The sequence below is a fragment of the Ceratosolen solmsi genome, unplaced genomic scaffold, assembly GCF_000503995.2.
Source record: "Ceratosolen solmsi marchali unplaced genomic scaffold, CerSol_1.0 scaffold10, whole genome shotgun sequence".
Taxonomy (NCBI): Eukaryota; Metazoa; Arthropoda; class Insecta; order Hymenoptera; family Agaonidae; genus Ceratosolen; species Ceratosolen solmsi.
Window position 1 is genome coordinate 3,623,948 of NW_011948412.1, and position 19,451 is coordinate 3,643,398.

Below are 19,451 nucleotides of genomic sequence, written 5' to 3' on the forward strand. Positions count from 1 at the left end.
ATAGCAATTTGAATGGTGGATAAAGCATAAAAATAAATTAAAATTACACACATAACGACGTCTAACATAATTATACTTTAATATGAATTTTGCTTGAATATTAAATTGTCCGATAAATAACTAAGCATCTATTCAATTTGTGATTTATTTTATTTTTCAATATTATACTTGCATTGTTTTATAAATTTTAAAAAATATTCTTTTATCAACTTAAAATTGCAATTCATTAAACAAATGTAATGTAGAATATGAATAACAATAACATGTATATTATTAATATCGTTAGCATAAAAATTTGCGATAAAATTATTTATTAATTAAAGCCTCAGAGAATGAATCGTACAATTACTATTCAGGAGATACAGGTATTTTTATTTATAACAAATATTCATTTATTAAATTCATTCATTTCGATAGAATCTCATGAAATTTTTCTTCGTAAACAGAACTTACTCTATGTATACACAGATTTTCTAACACGTGCGCGCGTACGCAAGCATTTATTTATTTACATGTAATAACGATTTCTCGAACTATCATCAATAAAGCTACAGGTGCACAAAAAATTTAATTAACTAAAGTGAATACAATAAATTATTCTAGGATGGAAAAGAGAAATCATCGTAAATCCGTCTCTTGAACGGTTGCAGCTTCTTCCTACGGGACTGTGCTGCTTATTGCACCGGCAGAAGCGCTATATAAGATATGGAGTATGGGCTGTGACATCATCGCTCCTCCCTTGTTTAGAGTAGGGAATGAGTGGGCCGGGTGACGCCCCAGTCCACGAATACGATAATTATTGTGCCTATGTCTGGCTTCTCGACTCCCTTGACCGTCACGATCTTCTATTTTCTTTCCTTTTCTATGCACGCTTCTTTTCTTCACGTGTCCTTCGGCTCCTCTTTCTTATTTATCGCAATTATGATAAATTGTCCAAGTAATCTTATACGCAAGTTAACTGGTATTTTGTATTTATTTAAGGTTCGCGTTATGAAATATAATGAAATTCGTTTATTTACAAAATTTTTTTATCTTTTTTTGCACTTAATAAGGAGTTTTTACATTTTACGCATTTGACACGAGAAGTGTACGATGTCACCGTTTGGATATCTGGCAAATGCACTGCAAAGAGAATTATAAATTTTCAAATGAATTTTTCGTAAATGAAAATTAGTGCGTGATTAAGTCATTCAAGTATGAAAAATGATTTATTCATTAAAGTATGTCAGATACCGTTTGAAAATCACTGTACGAAGCAATTAAGTATGCGCGTCACTAGCATTATAATGAGATGTCAATATAGGTAGAGTTAGTCCTCTATAGTAAAAGGTATAACTCGATTGAAAATTATATTGATTAATAAGTAAAAATAAATTTGGCTCTATTCTATTTTTCTATTATACCAATTATTTATTTTATCTTCTTATAAGATTTTTATTCATAAAAACTTTAATTGTTCTAAAATAGTTTTTACTTCCTTCATTCAATTGAAAAAATAGCTATATTTGCTTAAATAAATAATATAAACTACTTCTCTTATTAAATTAAATATTATATACACTTCAAATATAGACACTAAAAATTTTAAAATATCAATTTTTTCACATATCGTTATACATGGAAAACATTAAACGTACTTATATTACACACAGCCATACACACACGCGCGCGCGCGCATGAAACAAACAAATTAAAATAAAATTATAGATAAAAATTTATTACTTAGGAATTTATTAACAATGAAGAGATATATGTAATTCTTTTATTTTAATAAATTTAATCATATTATTCTTTTCAATGTTGTTATTACCGTTTAACCATTGTATACATAAGCTTTGAAAATTTTTAGTCTTTTTTATTGAAATTTTGAAGTCTTCAAAACAAAATGTCTTTTCAGAGAAAGACTACGCTATGAATTTAAAAATCTAATAACAGAAGATATTTGATTATACCTTTGATTTCCAAATCTCTTTTTACATACAGGGCAGATGTTGAATTCAGTCATCAATACGTTTTGGGATTCGTAATGCATCCTTTGCTCTTGAACCTGTAGATGCTCGGCATACAACAAGCCTTTGAGAACTTGCATTCTGCGCTTTTCATTGATATTATTTTGCAGACTCGCTTCAAGAAAATGCCTAATTCTGCCTATAGACACTGTATCTGGTAACACCTCAAGAGCTTTCAGTGGATCAATCTTCGAAGCATGCTCCTCTAATAGTTCCAAAGCTGTTTCCAGGTCTGGTTGAGCCAGGCGTTGAGTTACGATTGCTGGATCAGGAATCATCAAATTCGACAGGCCCTTTTGACATTCATCGGGCTTAAGAAGCTGATGAATAAGGGTAATGTAGATTTCGTCTGCATTGTCTTGTTGTTTACTCTTCTCAGCTTTACTTAGATCTGTTAAATCAATCACATCATTATGATTTGGTCAATAAGTATCCTTTGATATATTTTTGATTATTTCAATTTGAATATTAATTTTATTTGGAAATACTGAAAATAATAATAATATTTGTATTTTGATAACATAAATTGTTGTTTTATAATCACGGCCTTAATAAATAATTATATTATATTATTATATACTTTTAAACAATCTTCCTACAATCGAATAAATCATTTTCATATAAAATCAATTTTTGATATATAAAGATATATTTAATAGAACTATTTTACTGTTCAAATAGTTATTTTGTTACATTATTATTAATTGATATATTTTTAAATTGAAAACTAATTAATGTTAGGTAAGATATGTATAAATATATGTATAAAAATATTTATAAGGATATGTATATATGTTTTCTTTAAGCACTTTTAATATTTTATTAATAAATTTTTATGTTATGAATTATTTGTATCAATCATGATATATAAAATGAACTATTTCATTTTTATTAATTTATTTAAAAATAAAAATTAATATATAAATAAAAATAGTAATAAAAATAGTAATAAAAATAGATTCTATTATTTTTATTTTATAAAGTACTTTAATTAAATATTAACTTACTTTGATATCTAGCATAAACATTGTTACAATATTGTATTGCCTTTGGTACGTTATTTAATAAATTAATATATATTGATATTGCTTGTTGATGACGTCCTAAGCGACCGAGTATTATGGCTCTTTCTTCATACAAACAATCAAATGGAAAATCTCTTAAAACCGTTTCTGGAGTATAATGCTGTGATTTTTCAAGTAACTGTTGCAACTTTGTCCGAATATGCTGAATGTTTAATTTTTCTGCTGGAGCTGCAGTTGAAGACGTACCTACAAGGCACTTTTCTTTATATTGATGCACTAGCACATTATGGAACATTGGATTATTATCTTCCCAAACATGTACAACATGTTCCAAGTAAGTAATCACCAAATCTTTGTGACATCGAAGCAGATAATCCAATATTTTTGGCCGTGGAAGATGTTCAACTTCCTAAAGATAATTAAAATCTATAAATTATTAAAGTTTATTTTTTCAACTTTTATAATAAGTTTACACATGCTGCGATATTAATTTTATCGCACTTTTTTTCAGTGCCAGTCAGTGATAAATATTTTTCTATACCTGTACATCTTCCATGAAAATTCGCAAACCTTCTTCAGGATCATGATCTAGTATCCATCCAGCAAATTTTAAAATTAGGTCCATGTGATCTTTACCAAGATGCTGAAGATATTGAATAGTTCTTTCAGGACCTTTAAGACTTGAATCACTTTCCTTTGACTGTTTTTCTAGAAGCTCTAATGCTTTTTTATGCTGTCCTTTAGTCTGGTATAATATTATAAGTTCTGGATATTTTTGATGCTGAAGTAATGTTTTCTCAGCTTCTGCTAAGTGACAATGATTTAGTCTTAGTAAAGGTGCAACTAAAGCATCATTTGTCTAAAACATGTTTAATATTAAATTAATATTACATGTAATACTTACATATTGTTTTCAAAACAAAAATTTTTAATGGAAGTTGAAAGTAGATGAATTTCTTTTATAAAAATAAAAATGATTATTAATATATATATAGTACCTGTAAATAACATTTCAATAAAGTAGTATCAATAATTTTTAATAGTTGCTCTGTTGCTACAGCTGTCATATTTTTCAATTTATCACCTTGAGTCACATGTTTTCCTTTAATTTTTTCGTTCGTTTCTTTTTCTTTAGTTTGACTATCATTTATCAATTTATATCTAATTTCTGTTAAAAAATCTATCAAAGCCAATAAGCCATTTTCTAAATCTCGTCCTTGAAGTTTTGGTAAATTTGGTTCTGGTTCGTTTGGTTCATTAGCATTTGACGGCTGTGATACCAAGTCAGGGAAAAGTCTGATTACCTCATAAGGATCAGTACCTAATTTTAAAAATTGTTCCATAGCTTCGCGAAATTTTTTATTTCGAAATAGATGATGCGCATAAAGAGTTTGAATTTTATAAGTTTCCTTTGCTTTTTCTTCTTCAGATAAATCAGAAAGATCCTAAAGTATAAAAATACAAATTTATTCTATTTATAATAAATGTAAAAATGTATTTGTCTTAAATATTTTATACAACTAAATTAATAAATAATCTTACAGTAAGTTTGAGAGCAAGCTGGAATTGACTTTGTTTTAACAAAATTCTAGTTTGTTGTGTAAAATCAGTTGCAGTAATGCACCATACTTGACTCATCGATGCAACATAAACTTTTCCTTGCTTGCATTGACATATAAATCTTGCTTTATTTAGATCTGGTATAGTTTGAATGTGCATACAACTTTCCAGGGTATATACTTCTAACGTATCATGGACAATTCCCAGCAAATATGGAACATCCCATGCTAAGCATATTTATTTAAAAATATTATATAAGAAAACGATGATTTTCTTTTGAATATTAATAAAAAAGTATTATTATAAGATGCTATTACAATTAATAATATTAAAAATAATTATTTACCCAAAGCACCAGGTAAATCGGACCATTTTACAGGATTATGTTGTATTAGTTCACCATTTGTATCCATTATTACAGATTGAGAGTCTTTGCCAAGTACAAAGGAATTATTAGATAATTTGGTAATACTTGGTTCTGGTGATTTACCTGTTGGAAAAAGTTCTTTGGTTTTGCCTTGAAAATCCATAAGAGTATAAGAAAAACCACGAAAACCTAAAACTAACGTTTCACCACACCATGCTAATTCTCTAGGTATATCAGGAACTGACAGTTCACGAGGTATATCCGAGCCAGCTACTTCTTCGCTAAAAAACTCTTCAAAGGTTTTCTTCTTTTCTTTCCAATAATATAATTGTAATTTTCGTTTTACAGCAACGCACAATCTAACGACGGTATTTTTTTCCCCAGTCATACTTTCATGTCGTTGTATATCTAATGCAAATAATGTTGCTCCTCTTGTTTTTTGTAGTTGACTAATTTGATTTAAATTTGTGGTATTTAAATCATGAATGCATATTACATTATCTGCAAGATATAACTAGTATTTAAAATTAAGGAATTTACCAACATATATAAATAATTTAGATTTACAATTTCATTTTTTATAAATAACATTTAATAAAGAAATATAAAAACAAAATATAATTTCATAAAAATAATATAAAAAAAGTCAATATTTTAAAAAGTACCTGTTAAAAGTACTAATAAATTATATTCAGGAATTACTGCGATTTGTACAATGCGCTTTTTACTGAAGTTTTTGCTGTACCGATACAGAGATGGACTTGTATTCTCATTTGCTTTAGAATCATTAGAATTAGATGCAACATTATAAATTAACAAATGACCTTCCCTTGTACCAATTAACAAATAGTTATCTAAAGAAAATTAATAAGATGAAAGTATTTAATTTATTTATATTTCATTAAAAAAAAAAAAAAATCTTAATATTTTACCATAGGCAGCCATCGATTCAATTTGAACAGTTAGTTTTAGCATCAACACTGCCTCATAAGCATCATGCATTTTGATGATTTATTGGTTAAAGTCTTACAAAAATTAAATAATTATTGATAATACACGATTCTCGATGATTATTAACATTTTATATATCCACCAGTTATAATATGTCAAAATTATAATTGCTTACTCAACTCTGTAGATTAAAAAAGATTATTGATAAATATAGAGAAACATTTATCACAATTTTTATCAACAGAACATTACTGCCCCTTGCGAGAGGATACCAAAGCTATTGCAAAGCAGCAGCTGAGAGCAAATGAAAAGTAACAAGAGAGTAGGGAGAAACGAGTGCATAAGTGGTTTAAACAAAAGTAAACCGATGACTCGTGTCGGAGAACCATTTTACGGAGATTTAAGTTTAAATTTTGAAAAGGCTGTTACACTTAAAATTTATATTTAGGTAAATATAAAAATAAAAAGATCATTTTTTAATTTTAAATATATTAAAAAATTATATTTCATAACAATAAAATCAATAACAGTTTTAGTTCAAAACAATTTAGTAAATATCTATCGTAAAGAATTACTAACTTTACATTCTCTATATTAGTATTTTCTTCTTTTCCATTACATCTATATTCAATTATCTCTTTAAACTGTTTCCTGATACGCATATTATTATTATTAATAAAATTAATATTTTTTTACTCTGCTATATTATTGAATATTTTTATATTCTATTATAAATATATTAATATTATTTCGAGAGTATATTCAATTTTCAAAAATATATTGTTAAAATTAGTTGTCCTTATTTTCTAATACTCAAATATGATAAACGATAAATGCAAAATATAAGTTACAATTGCATAGTAATTAAAAAAATTTTTTTCGAATAAGCTATAATACTTTGAATAAAAGATGTAATATAAATCCTTATTGTAATTTCATATATATGGTAAATATGTATTTAAACTGATCCGTTGAAAAAATAAAATAAGAGTATCAAATGACAAATTAATTATTTATTATTAAGTACCAGCAGATCCTTAAAACATTTAATTTATCAATATATTACGGTAAATTTACGAAATACCTTTAATTTGTCCTTAATAAAAAATGTAAAATGTTGATATAGTTTTGCCATATGAATTAAATAATTTAAGAATAAGTTAGTATACAAGTATTCATACCCCATTGATTAAAACGGTAAATTGCTGCTTCATCAGACAATAACTTTTCTACTAAGACCTAAAATGACCTCTATCTCAATCTTAATACAATTTTATCAGATATATCATCGTAAAAATTCAGATGTTAAAGCTTTATACATATTTCTTTATTCCTATTATAAAGATTTATTCAAATGGAATTATAGTAATCGAATATGATTGTGTTACATTATTTAAATTTACAATTAATAAGAGTACTCTCCAATCCTATCTTAACACTTCAACTATGCAGAAACAATTTTTCAAATTATAATTAATTATAATACGCCCATTTAAATAAAGTTTTATTGATAATTTAAAAATCTTTAATATGCTCCTATAAAAAAATGTTTAAATCACAATAACCAAGATCATTTTTAATCATTTAATATCACAGGGGATATTAATGAATAAATATCCATACTTATTCATTTAAAAATGATAATTTAATGAAAAATTTATACGAAAGTTGTTATATTGCACGGAATAGCTTTTCATATAAAAATAGAAAAAATAGTTTAAAATTATGAACTTTACTTTACTTCATAGATGGCGAAACTATCGAGTTTATTTTTATTGTACACAAATGTTTTTCTTTGTTTGTTTGTTTTATTATGTTTTGAGAGATATATAAAAGGGATTATTTTTTAATCAGAAAAAATTAAAAAAATTAATTTATAAAGATGAGAAGAAAATAATAAAAGTTTATGAATTTAATTATAAAGTTATTTATTTGATAAAGGCGGAGTATTTTGGTTTTCATGGATACGCACGAACAAAATCAGAATTTTGATACAATAATGACAAACGAAGAAAAATTTAATGAAAATGGAGAAATTAAAAATGAAGTTAGTTTTACATTATAAATACATATTTTACTAAAAAGTATCATTTAAAATTTACGATTGTATATATTTTTTTACTCCAACCTAGCGTACACGCAGTAAAAAATTTAAATATCTTTTATTTTTTATATAGGTTATAAATATAAATGAATCAGCTGGTAAACAAAAATTAAGAAGTTGGTTGAATCGTCACCTAAGAATAAAAATGACAGATGGTCGAATTTTAACAGGTGCATTTTTATGTACAGATCGTGATGCTAATGTCATATTAGGATTATGTTCAGAATACTTATCAGAAAATTCCGAACCAAGGGCTTTAGGATTAGTAATGGTTCCTGGAAGACATATTGTAACAATACACTTAGATATATGACAGTAGATCGATAGATCAAATTATTAATTTTGGAAAGAATTCTTATTAGTGTTATGCATAATTTGATATTGTGCAAAGATATATACTGATATTTAATTTTCTTTTTTTAATTTAATAATTTCTGTACAAAATAATGTAAATAAATAACAGTTCAATTGTAAAGTGGTAGAATGATTTAAAACAATAGTCACATTTATTTCAAATGAATTTATACTATTTTTTAATTTTTTCATCTTTTCTTGAATTAGCTGTAACATAGATGATTTATTTTTAATCAATATATTTTTTAAAATAACAAATAAGATTACTTACAATTTCTAATAGATTCTTCTTGTACTTTAGTATATTCGGTTTCCAATTCAGAATTGCTGTTTTTCTCTATTTGTATTTTACTTAATGCATCATCAATTCGTTGAGTCAAAGTAATTGATAAGTTATCCATACCAGCTAAAAAACTTATTTCAGATGCAGCTTCTGACATTTTGTGTACATAATCCATGTAACCTATAAATCTCTATATATAATAAACAAAATAATAAATATAAAGATTAAATTATCGAAAACCATAAAGAATATTTTAATTACCACAATTATTTCTTTTTTTTCTTGTATTTCAGACCTTAATAGTAAAATTTCATCCCAATGAGAATCATTAACTTCTTGTAAGATAGCTTGATTCATTAGTATTATTAATTTTGTTAATAATTCTCTAATATATAAAAAAATAATATTAAATATTTGTATTATATTTAACAAATAAGTTATATTGGTCAAAAAATATTATACTAAAATTTTTTATTATATATTAAGTTCAATATTTTATTTACAAACAAAATTAATTATATATATTTTTTATTAATTGTTGATAATAATATATGTTACTATTTGGAAATATAATTTAGTGCATCATCGATCTTTTAAAAAGTTTAATTATAAAAGATTATTGAAATTAATAAAATTTTATAAATAAATTTCATCAAACAATACTGATTAAAAATATATAATATAAATATACAATACAAATAAAAAATATAAAATTTTATATAACAATCGATTAAATACCTATATTCTTTACTTGTTGTTTCTATTGCGGTAAAAGTCACTGTTAAAGCTTCTGAAGCACTATTTACAGCATTAATAGTTGATTGTTTTAATAAATAATCATAAGATAAATTAGAAGCCTCAAATTGTAATTTTTGATCATCATTTGGTTTTTTTGGTGGATGTGGATGTACAAACATTGGAGTCGTTGCATACTAACATTAAAAAGAAATGTTTTTAAATGATAATTTTTAGTATAATACAAAAAAATAATTATATTTATTATTATTATTTATATATATATATATATATACACACACACACATATAAGTAATAAATTTTCAAAATTGCATAAATTTAACTTAAAAAATATTCAAATATGGCTAATAAAAAACTCATTTTACTTTTTTATATTAATGTAAAATTATGTTTTTAAAATTTTTTAAAAATAAATACTATTTTATTAAATTTTAGTCATTATAAAGATCTTACAAATACAATACGTTGAATAGGTTTTAGTCTTTTCAAAATCAAAGTTATTTGTTTAAAAGCCATAATTATAAGATTCAAATAAATACAGAATTTATATTATACTATAAACATGTTTTACTTTCTATTTAAAGGTTAACGACAGTCACGTGATATATATTTGAATGATTGAAATCATAAGCGGGAAAATTAAATAATAATCATATACGTTTAATTTATATTTTTAATTCTTTAATTTTATCACAGTACTGTAGGAAATAATTTAAACTAAAAAGAATTTTATTTTCTAATTAATTATATTTTTTATAAATACAATTCACTCCAATTAATAAATAACGAAATTCTTTATTGGATAATTGATTGGAGTGAAAAACTAACTGCAGCAGTCATATGTATTTTTCATAGAACAAATTAATATTCTACACGTACTACAAACTTATAAATAATACAATAATTGCTGTACTAAAATCGATTAATCTTCAAAACTTATTTATTATAACAAACGATATATTAGAAAATTATCTTAATAAATATCAAACAAATAGATGTTAGATTTTCTTATTAACGAAAGTTATAATAAAAATTTTACTAGTGCATTTCATTCGATCTGAAAATTTGCAGTTATTTTATATTCAATTAATTCTTTCTACGCACAGATCATTATCACATGACGGAAAATATTTATAATAAATATTTTATTTCATCATTCTATAAATGTTGACATATACATTTTTAACAGACGAATTCAAGCAGATGAAACTTGATTAAATACTCTTTATGCTGGTTTTTTCATTTTATATCAAAATCACATCATTCACATAAATATAAAATAAAAATTATAAGCATACAATTTATTAGACATGCAGTAAAAATTATTGGAAGGCATATTGTTTTAATAAAATTTCCCAATGTTATGAACGTCCAAGAAAAAAATTATATATATTTAAATATATATAATTTTTTTTTCTTAAACAACTTAAAACGCCTTTGTAATGTATAGAATGAAAATGTGAAAATATAGCATTCTTTTAACATTGTAACTGCAGAAATTTTCATGTGCTTTCATAAAAATTTATAAAAATTTAAGACAGAACTTCAATAATTTATCATCTCACTTATTCTGTCAATATTTTTTCATCAATGAATACATTTCATGATTTTATTCTGCAGAAAGGTAGTAACTAGTTGATCAATAAACATCTCGATGATTTTTTATTTCCATTTTAAAAAATACCTAAACAATTTGACTCAATAAATCACGTATTCAAAGTTCTTGATGCTTATCTTTAAATTCTTTATCTTCAGACTTTGTTGAATTACTGATGGGTAATTCGAAAACTTCTGCTTCTACTGCTTCAGATTCATTTTTGTCCAATGTAGTATTCTGTTCGGTTTTTGTTTTGTTCTCGGATTCACTATCACCATTAGTTGTATTATTTTCACCCACTTTATCGGTACTATTCGTTGCTCCTTTTAGTTTCCATATTTTTAATTTATTAAAAACGTATTTTATTTCTCGATCTAACACAGCTATTTTCTGGACAATATCGCGAACCTTATATGTCACGGGCTCATACAATTTAGATTCGGATGTAACCTTTACTACCCTATTATAATATTCCTAAAAATTTATAATATACAACATTATTGACATTTATTATAGATTATGAATAAATAATTAAATGTTTTAAAATTATTTTGGACATACCTCTGTTTCATTAATAGCTTTCTCTACAGATTCAATTTCAATTTGAGTAAATATTTCAAGCATTTCTTCACTGGGTATATTATTTAAAGAAGCCTTAATTTCATCAAGCATTGAAACTAGAACTCTCAAAGCTTCTGGACGTTCACTATGTTCAAAAACTCTTTCATAAAGATCACGTGTTAACTTTTGTAAGTCTTCTAATTTTTGCTCATATATTTCTGATGTTGCTTCAAAACCTTCTTCATATAACCATTCAGAAACATCATTACAAGATTTTTTAATCTTCTCAGCTTCTTCAGGCAGTATTGCTACTTTATATTCGTCTAATTCTAATTTTTGTTGAACATCAATAACAAAAGATTCCAAATTGTTTAAAGCATTTTCACGTCGTGCCTTTTGTTCATCGAATGTGTCTAAGGCTTTGAGTCTTAAAACAAATTTTATAAAAAATATTAATAATATTTTTATTAGTTAATAATAATAATTATTATTATTATTACTATTATATATATATATATGTATAATTATCTTACTTTTCTTGAGAAATTAAAAATTTATCTTCAGATAAAGTAAACTGTACTACTTTTAATTCTTTGGCATCAATTGGTTCTTTAATGGTAATAATTGTTGGAGTTTGATCTTTTTCTAATTTTTCCGTTTTATTTTCTGATTTTTCTTCTATTGGTTTCGTTTCATTATTTGTTTTATCCTTTACAATTTGAAAAAAAGATTAAATATTTTACATTTAACATAATTTAATAAATATAAATATGACAATACATCAATGCTATTATATATGTACATAAATAAAAGTAAATATTAAATTTATTATCTTTTCTGCAATAATAATTATCTCAATATTTTTATTGTTGTTCTTACTTGTATTTATGATACATGTTACAAAATAGAAACGTTGAATACCTTTTCTTTAGTTTCTTTCTTCAATCCAGGATATTCAGGTTCTTCATGAACTGGTTTAATACCATCTTTTAGAGTTTCTTCTACCTTATCATCATTTTCTGATTCATCAGACCCTAATAAATTATTTATAAACATGTAAAAATTGTAAATCGATTTTATATTATATATTTCTAGTTTAATAGCATCAAAGGCAATACAAATTCACAAACAAATAAATGTATGAAATTATTTAATTAAATTACTAAAACTGTGCAAAAAAGAATTTCAATATCTGAATTTGTACAATATAAATTAATTGATATTAAAAAACGGTAAAAATATAAATTTAAATATAAATACAGATATAATGTAATAATGTCGTAAAATGATTTACTACATTGTGAATGTACTTTTTTTACAAAATTCCTTATTATATATTTATATCTAGTAATAAACTATTACTAAATAATACTTTAAATATTTGCATATAAACTTTATAAAATTTGTATTTGTTTTATAGTAAGGCAAGCTTTATAATGATATAAATATTTTTAATAATGAAAATTAGATTAAGTGAAAAATTGGTAAAGTTGTTTTTATAAAATTATACAAATTATTTTTAAAAACGAACCAGAAAAAAGCTTGCTTATTGTTGAGCCAAATTTTACGAAAGCACCTTCAACTTCATCAGGAGTAGTTGGACTTGTTTTTTCCAACACCAATTCAACATTAATAAAATTGAGTAATCCACTTTCATTCATGGAAAAATGCACTTTGATGCTTTTACTTTCAACTATATCATTTTCGTGTTTTGATAAAGCCTCCGTAATTCCAGTTAAAGTTACCAAAGAAATATTGAAAGTTCCAACAGCACTGTAACATTTATTTTAGTATTAAAATTATATATTTTATTCTTATATTACATATTTAATTAATAAAACTTTTCAAATCGATATATTCTCTTTTTGAACGATATAGAATAATGCAAAAGAAATAAAAAACAAAGAGGACTTTTAAATACTATTGAAGTAAGTCCAATTTAATTGACATAATTTCATTTAGAAAAATAAACTCACTCAATTTCTTTCTTTGGCAAATAATCAAGTTCTGCATAGTTCACATTAAATGAAAATACGTTTTCGTTATGTTTATTAAAAGTAATAATTTTCTTTTGAGGGTAAGCATTCATTCTGCTGAATAGCATTCTCCGAACCTAAAATATTTAATAAACTGTTTAAAATATTTGTAATGTGATGTTTAATTTAAACATTAATTATCTTAAAATATTGATAGGAAAATTAATTTAATAATTACAAAATTTTCTTACAATTTTTATACTTTCTGAATGTTAATAAATTACCTGTTTAACTTTATTTTCAACTATTCTATCAAAAACAATCTGAATCGGAAATAGTACAGCATCTTTGGTAATAAATTTTTTTACTTTAAAACCTTGACTGAGTTCAGCAGCTTTGTAAACTGCTCCCAAGGCTGCTGCTTCATCAGTATTAATATTTTTTGATAAGTCTGTTTTAACAAATGCAGCTAATTTTTCTTGAACTTTTGGCATTCGAGTACCAGCACCAACCAATACAACTTGAGAAATGATATCCATTGTTAAAGCTACAAAATAAAAATTGTAAAAATACTTGTTCTAATCGTCGTTCTTGACTTTTATTTCATAAAATAGTTTCATCAAATAATGGAAAATTTAATGATATTTTTATACCTGAAGTTTCTAATGCAGTTTTTACTGGATTTGATACACGTTCAAATAAGTCTGCACAAAGTTCTTCAAACTTTTCTCTGGTTACTTGTAATCTAAGGTCTTTCTCATCTAACAGACCTTCAATTTGAGCATAATGATCAATATTAGCACTTAATACATTCTTTACTCTACCGGCTTCCTTAAACAACTTAGCCATTGCTCTTGGACTACTAAATACCGAGGTGGAGGTTTTCTTCATGGCATCAAACTCTTTACCAAGATAATCACGCAATCTTAATTGCATTTCTAATCCACCAAGAGTGCGATCATATCCAACTCCTAAGATACTGACTTGTGGATGGGTTTCGACGAACCCTCTTTCCTTTGTTTTCACATTTTGAAAACCAACTACAGTGGCAGTAGTACTACTAGCTCCCATATCATAGAACATAATATAGTGAGCACTGTCATTAATCTCTTTGCGATGGAATATACCATAGTTAAGTGCAACAGCTGAATAATCATTAAATAATTGTAACACTTTGATATCAGCAAGTTCTGCTGCTTGTATAAGAGCAGATCGTTCGGCTTGATTGAAAAATCCAGGTACAGTTATCACTGCCTCTTTTATTTTCTGACCAGCAGACAGTTCAGCAAATTCTTTGGCTTTATGCAAAATTTGAGCAAGTAACTCTTCTGGGGTAAAGGTAGTCACTTCATCTATTCTGAATATTAAAGTGTTACGTTCTTTATCTGCCTCAATGTTATAGTAAGGAAATCGTTTCCTAAATAATTGAACTATTGGACTGTCGATAGGCTTTCCTATTAAATCTAAAATATAAGAGAAGCTGGTTTGTGGAAAACGAGTACCAACTACTTGAGCATCTTCACCAAATGTGCGTTCTCCATCTCTAAATGATATCGTTACTGGTGTTTTTCTTTTAGATTCCTTATTTAGTGCGATTTCCATTGGCACACCTGGCTATAAATAAAAAATTACTTAAGATAAAATTAATAATTATAATTATTAATTTCAATTATTTGTTAGAATTAGTTAACGTTAATACAAAAGTTATTTAAAATATATCTTTATGCATACTTTTGGATTCCTTGTATGAAACAAATTGAAAAATATTCTTACCGACACAATAGCTACTTTCATCCATTCACTGCCAAGATCAATGCTCATAACAGCAACAGCATTAGCCTCATTGGAAATAAAATCAGTGTATAATATGACCAAAAGCATAAATGATAACCTCTTGTGATACATCATTTTGTCTAAAAAAGTTAATCTTACGTTATTACTTGAAATAATACGTTAAGTATTGGAATAAATTTTTATTGTATTGTAACATAATGTAATTTTATATAAATCCTATTGATAATTTTTTTGTTAACAAAGTTTTTGCCTTTAATTTAAGAAGAATGCAATGAACATTAATCATAATTTTAATATTCCAACTAACAATATACAATTATTTATGAAACTTGATATGTAAATACATATATACCCTTATTAATTACAAATTAAGAAGAAAGCAAAATTATTAAGTAAATTTTAAAAATTGGTATATATAAATAAACAACATTAGAGATAATATGAAAAAATTATTTAATTTGTTACCTCCAATTAACATCGCTAAATATAAATAAAAACTATAACCAACAAAAGAATATTTAAAGACATTTTAATAATTATAAATGTCATCAAGCAGACGCTACGAAACGAACGTTTTAAAGCGACTGTTGTCATACTTTTCATAGAACTGAAAAAATTATGGTAATCGTAACAGCATGTCTAAAAAAAGTACACTTTTATTGCTACACAATAAAATGAAAACGCATAAGTTTTATCCTATTAAAAATAAATAAAAAAATACCAATGTCACGCAATTAAAAATTTGGTTATGAGGGCGAATCAAGCGTACCGGTGCACATAACAGAAAAAAGAAATGTATATATATATATATATATATATAGATGCATTCGTGTATGTATGTATAATAATAATGCTTATAATGAAGCACATATCTTACCACGATGGATTTACGAGTCCTCCTTGAGAAGAAACGAAATTTAAAAATTAGTTAAATCAATTGCTAAAATCACGTGAGAAAATAATTTACCAGCCACAATACTCGTAGCTTAGATAGATATACAAAAATGTCAAAAAATCCAAATTGTATAAAAATTACTTTCCAAGGAGCAACGACAGGGCATTAGCGCGCACTCGAGTCCAGTCTCCACGACGATAACTTTGATATCCACAATCCACCTGTCGACAAGCTATAACGCACCGTGGAGAAGACATGTGCTCGTGTGGCAATTCAGGATTGGAGGAGCTGCCCGACGACTTGATACCCGGCCATTGGACCGCGTTGACGAATTACAAACTTCCGTACTTTCACAACAAAAGGTCTGCTTTGTGAACACGCTCCGATTTTTAGGCTGTTTACACATATTTAAACTATTGTTAACATAATTTTCTGTACCTATTCAAATACAAATTTATAAAAAATTGTAGATGAATATCAATATTGTCGAAACTTTCCAACTTATTTTATATATCTACTAAATTATGTTACTTTGTATTGTGTAAAGTGAAAAATAATATATGATAGCATAACATGAAAGTTTATATTACTAAAATTTTTTACAATTTGATGTTATGATGTGCATAAAATTGAATGTATTAATTGTATTTCCTGATAAATAATGTTGTTAATATTCGTAAATTATTTATGCTCTATTTATTACTCATTTTATGAACTTCGTAGATGATAATATATCTAATTTTAGATTTTAATAAATTTATATTACATATATAATGTAATGATTGGTATAATAAATTAATGTAATTATTAAAATAAAGTGAAAAATACTGTAAACATAAGTGTCTAGTATAAAGAAAAAATTCTGAACTTTAAGTATGATTTGGACAGTATTGAAAATAAAAATAAAAATTATTTATGAAGTTTATTGATTACATTGTTAAAAAGCTATTTAAACGCGGAAATTTATTTTGCACTGTTCATGTAAAATTCGAATAGTTTTTTTATATCATTGAAAATATGTGTATTTTATATAGCAATGAAAATTGAATGCCTTTTCTTAATTTTTATTAAAATATACTTACTTGATGAAAATACATCACATAAAATGAATATAATTATTTCAAATGTGTTAATTCCTTACCAAGTATGTAATTAATAATTAGTAATCATATAAGTTTATTAGTTAATGTGATAATGAAATTCTTAAACAACTCATGCATTAACTTAATATTGTATTCGTAATTTGATATTATTAATATATAAATAAATAAATAATATATAATAAATATATAAATATATATATATATATATATATATATATATATATATATGTTATAGTTTATTTAAAATTTATAAAATTGTGTCTACGATTAGAATAAATTCTATTATTCAACAAATGATCAAATGATTTAATGGTATACTCTTATCTAAGATCATATCTAAAAATGAAAAGAATTAGAATGTAGATTAACACAGTTATAGTAATTTCAGTATCAAAAGCCAATTTATGTAAAAGTTTCAAGAAATTTCGATCAATAACGTAGTTTTACAAATGTATAGTCTTGAATGTAATAATAAATTTTAAATGAATGTAATAGTGCTCTACATAATATCTAATAATTATATAAATTCCAAAAATTTTAATGTTTATTTATCTTATCTTTATAAATTATTTAATTAAACTAATTAAATAAAGAAAACCAAAATAAATGTTATTCACATATAATAATTTCAGTAGATATATTACACCAAACTTTCATAATAGTACATTGTTATTCTAAAAAATAATTAAGTGTATGTAAAATTGTGAGATATAACTCCTTATATCATATATATATATTATGACTTATTATAAGTTATATTTATTATATAGTATCTATATAATACTATCTTTCATGTAGGCACTATAAAGTAATAGAATTTGAAAATATAGAGTATCAAAAATTGTGAATAAAACTTCAAATAATATTATTTTTTATTTTATTTGATACAGTATATAGTTTTCGGAAGTAATTTCTATAATAAAAATAGTATCAGAACAAAACTCCAGTGGATTCTCAAGATTATCAGACTAAAAGCATAAATTTTTGGAAATTAAATTAAGCACTCTTGTTAATTATTCAATTTAATATATTCTTTTGGAACGTATGCTATATTAAAAATTATAACTTAGTACAGATTTTATATTTTACTTGCAATATCTTGTGAATATTAACATTAAGATTATCGAAATTCATACACATATTATTTATTTTATGAAAGATATCCCTGATTAAAATAAATTTTGAATTATTTTATTATTTTTATTGTTTTTATAAACTCATATAATATGACAGCATATAATATGACAAACACTTTTAAATATCGAATTCAACAAAAATAAATATATAAACTCAAACGATATATTATTTATAATATAATTTAACATTTAATTCATTAATTTTTTCTCTATTAAATAAACCACATTATGCATCTCTTGTTTGAAACATACCGAATTATATAAGATTTCAATTAGGTCAAAAGTTAAAATTGAATGCATGTTGAAAATTTTTGATTGAAGCAAATAAAAATTGAAAATTTAACAAATAACCATATGACGATTTGATAGTGTTTATAAAAAAAATTTTTTAAATAATTGATTGCATGTGTGCCTGCAATTTTAAAAGGTTTATTGTTATAACAATTTTTTAATTTCTATTTTAAAATTTAATAAAATCTATATCAATATTATTTTGCAAGAATGCAATAATATCAACAATAATAAAAAGATTTAAAAAAATATTAAATGGTTTTAATTAATGCATTCGTTCCTATTTTAAACAATACATATAAAGTTATTTTTATCCTAACTTTTATTTGAAACATAATCAAGTGCGCTTATATGTGTTGATTAAGAGATTGAATATTGGTATTAGCGTATCAAACCGATTATTCTAGAGGCGATATTTTTTATAACGTGTTTCACATTAGTAAAACAATTTATTTCATTTACAATGTTTTTTAATAGAAAATGTTAATGTCGTAGTTTATTATTGATCTATGTATGATTGGAATACTGTTTGTATTAAAAAATCGAGTTAAACAGTTGTTTAATGTAATACTTTCTCTTATAATATTTGATAATAAAAATTATATAATTACTTATCGATTAAATGTTTCCACAAGAATTATAGTTTATGGTTTCTAAAAAAGATAAAGATGTATTATTTTATATATAAG

At 24.5% G+C, this 19,451-nt stretch overlaps 4 protein-coding genes across 6 annotated transcripts; 1 reads left to right on the forward strand and 3 right to left on the reverse strand.

Moving 5' to 3' along the window:
- Positions 1-1,004: 1,004 nt before the first annotated feature.
- On the reverse strand, positions 1,005-7,216 carry Vps39 (vacuolar protein sorting 39). Of its 2 annotated transcripts, XM_011506254.1 has the most exons (10): positions 7,094-7,216; positions 5,894-5,986; positions 5,627-5,815; positions 4,941-5,462; positions 4,577-4,821; positions 4,033-4,479; positions 3,576-3,893; positions 3,017-3,443; positions 1,953-2,400; positions 1,005-1,122 (listed from the first exon to the last, which is right to left on the reverse strand). In XM_011506254.1, exons 2-10 carry the CDS (start codon positions 5,961-5,963, stop codon positions 1,059-1,061), a joined length of 2,730 nt encoding a protein of 909 aa, XP_011504556.1. In that variant the 5' UTR covers positions 5,964-5,986; positions 7,094-7,216; the 3' UTR covers positions 1,005-1,058. The 2 variants fall into 2 exon arrangements, with proteins under 2 accessions (XP_011504556.1, XP_011504547.1); XM_011506245.1 differs by lacking the exon at positions 7,094-7,216 and having other exon boundaries at positions 5,894-6,047.
- A 579-nt stretch (positions 7,217-7,795) lies between these two features.
- Sbat (LSMD1 domain-containing protein Sbat) lies at positions 7,796-8,560 on the forward strand. Its single transcript, XM_011506265.1, has 2 exons — positions 7,796-7,959; positions 8,090-8,560. Exons 1-2 carry the CDS (start codon positions 7,873-7,875, stop codon positions 8,327-8,329), a joined length of 327 nt encoding a protein of 108 aa, XP_011504567.1. The 5' UTR covers positions 7,796-7,872; the 3' UTR covers positions 8,330-8,560.
- A 58-nt stretch (positions 8,561-8,618) lies between these two features.
- LOC105367530 (uncharacterized) lies at positions 8,619-10,009 on the reverse strand. 2 transcript variants are annotated; one of them, XM_011506276.1, is made up of 4 exons: positions 9,863-9,996; positions 9,392-9,585; positions 8,915-9,038; positions 8,619-8,843 (listed from the first exon to the last, which is right to left on the reverse strand). In XM_011506276.1, the coding sequence occupies exons 1-4, from the start codon at positions 9,923-9,925 to the stop codon at positions 8,634-8,636; spliced, it is 591 nt and encodes a 196-aa protein (XP_011504578.1). In that variant the 5' UTR covers positions 9,926-9,996; the 3' UTR covers positions 8,619-8,633. The 2 variants fall into 2 exon arrangements, with proteins under 2 accessions (XP_011504578.1, XP_011504585.1); XM_011506283.1 differs by having other exon boundaries at positions 8,752-8,833; positions 9,863-10,009.
- An 837-nt stretch (positions 10,010-10,846) lies between these two features.
- Positions 10,847-15,451, reverse strand: Grp170 (hypoxia up-regulated Grp170 co-chaperone protein). Its single transcript, XM_011506297.1, has 9 exons — positions 15,317-15,451; positions 14,197-15,157; positions 13,828-14,090; positions 13,544-13,680; positions 13,099-13,340; positions 12,489-12,601; positions 12,101-12,276; positions 11,568-11,994; positions 10,847-11,480 (listed from the first exon to the last, which is right to left on the reverse strand). The coding sequence occupies exons 1-9, from the start codon at positions 15,449-15,451 to the stop codon at positions 11,124-11,126; spliced, it is 2,811 nt and encodes a 936-aa protein (XP_011504599.1). The 3' UTR covers positions 10,847-11,123.
- Positions 15,452-19,451: the final 4,000 nt, after the last annotated feature.

Bases quoted from the DNA above. Each gene is read 5' to 3' on its own strand.
- Sbat (XM_011506265.1), top strand. From the start codon at position 7,873: ATGGATACGCACGAACAAAATCAGAATTTTGATACAATAATGACAAAC. The intron at 7,960-8,089 runs GTTAGTTTTACA...TTTTTTATATAG, and splicing joins ATGGAGAAATTAAAAATGAA to GTTATAAATATAAATGAATC.
- LOC105367530 (XM_011506276.1), bottom strand. From the start codon at position 9,925: ATGGCTTTTAAACAAATAACTTTGATTTTGAAAAGACTAAAACCTATT. The intron at 9,039-9,391 runs GTATTTAATCGA...TTTATATATTAG, and splicing joins ACAACAAGTAAAGAATATAG to AGAATTATTAACAAAATTAA. The intron at 8,844-8,914 runs GTAATTAAAATA...TATTATATATAG, and splicing joins AAAAAAAAGAAATAATTGTG to AGATTTATAGGTTACATGGA.
- Grp170 (XM_011506297.1), bottom strand. From the start codon at position 15,451: ATGATGTATCACAAGAGGTTATCATTTATGCTTTTGGTCATATTATAC. The intron at 14,091-14,196 runs GTATAAAAATAT...TTTATTTTGTAG, and splicing joins AACTGCATTAGAAACTTCAG to CTTTAACAATGGATATCATT. The intron at 12,602-13,098 runs GTTCGTTTTTAA...ATAATTTATTAG, and splicing joins AATAAGCAAGCTTTTTTCTG to GGTCTGATGAATCAGAAAAT.
- Vps39 (XM_011506254.1), bottom strand. From the start codon at position 5,963: ATGCATGATGCTTATGAGGCAGTGTTGATGCTAAAACTAACTGTTCAA. The intron at 3,444-3,575 runs GTATAGAAAAAT...AATTATCTTTAG, and splicing joins TTTTCATGGAAGATGTACAG to GAAGTTGAACATCTTCCACG. The intron at 2,401-3,016 runs GTAAGTTAATAT...TTGATTTAACAG, and splicing joins TGTTTATGCTAGATATCAAA to ATCTAAGTAAAGCTGAGAAG.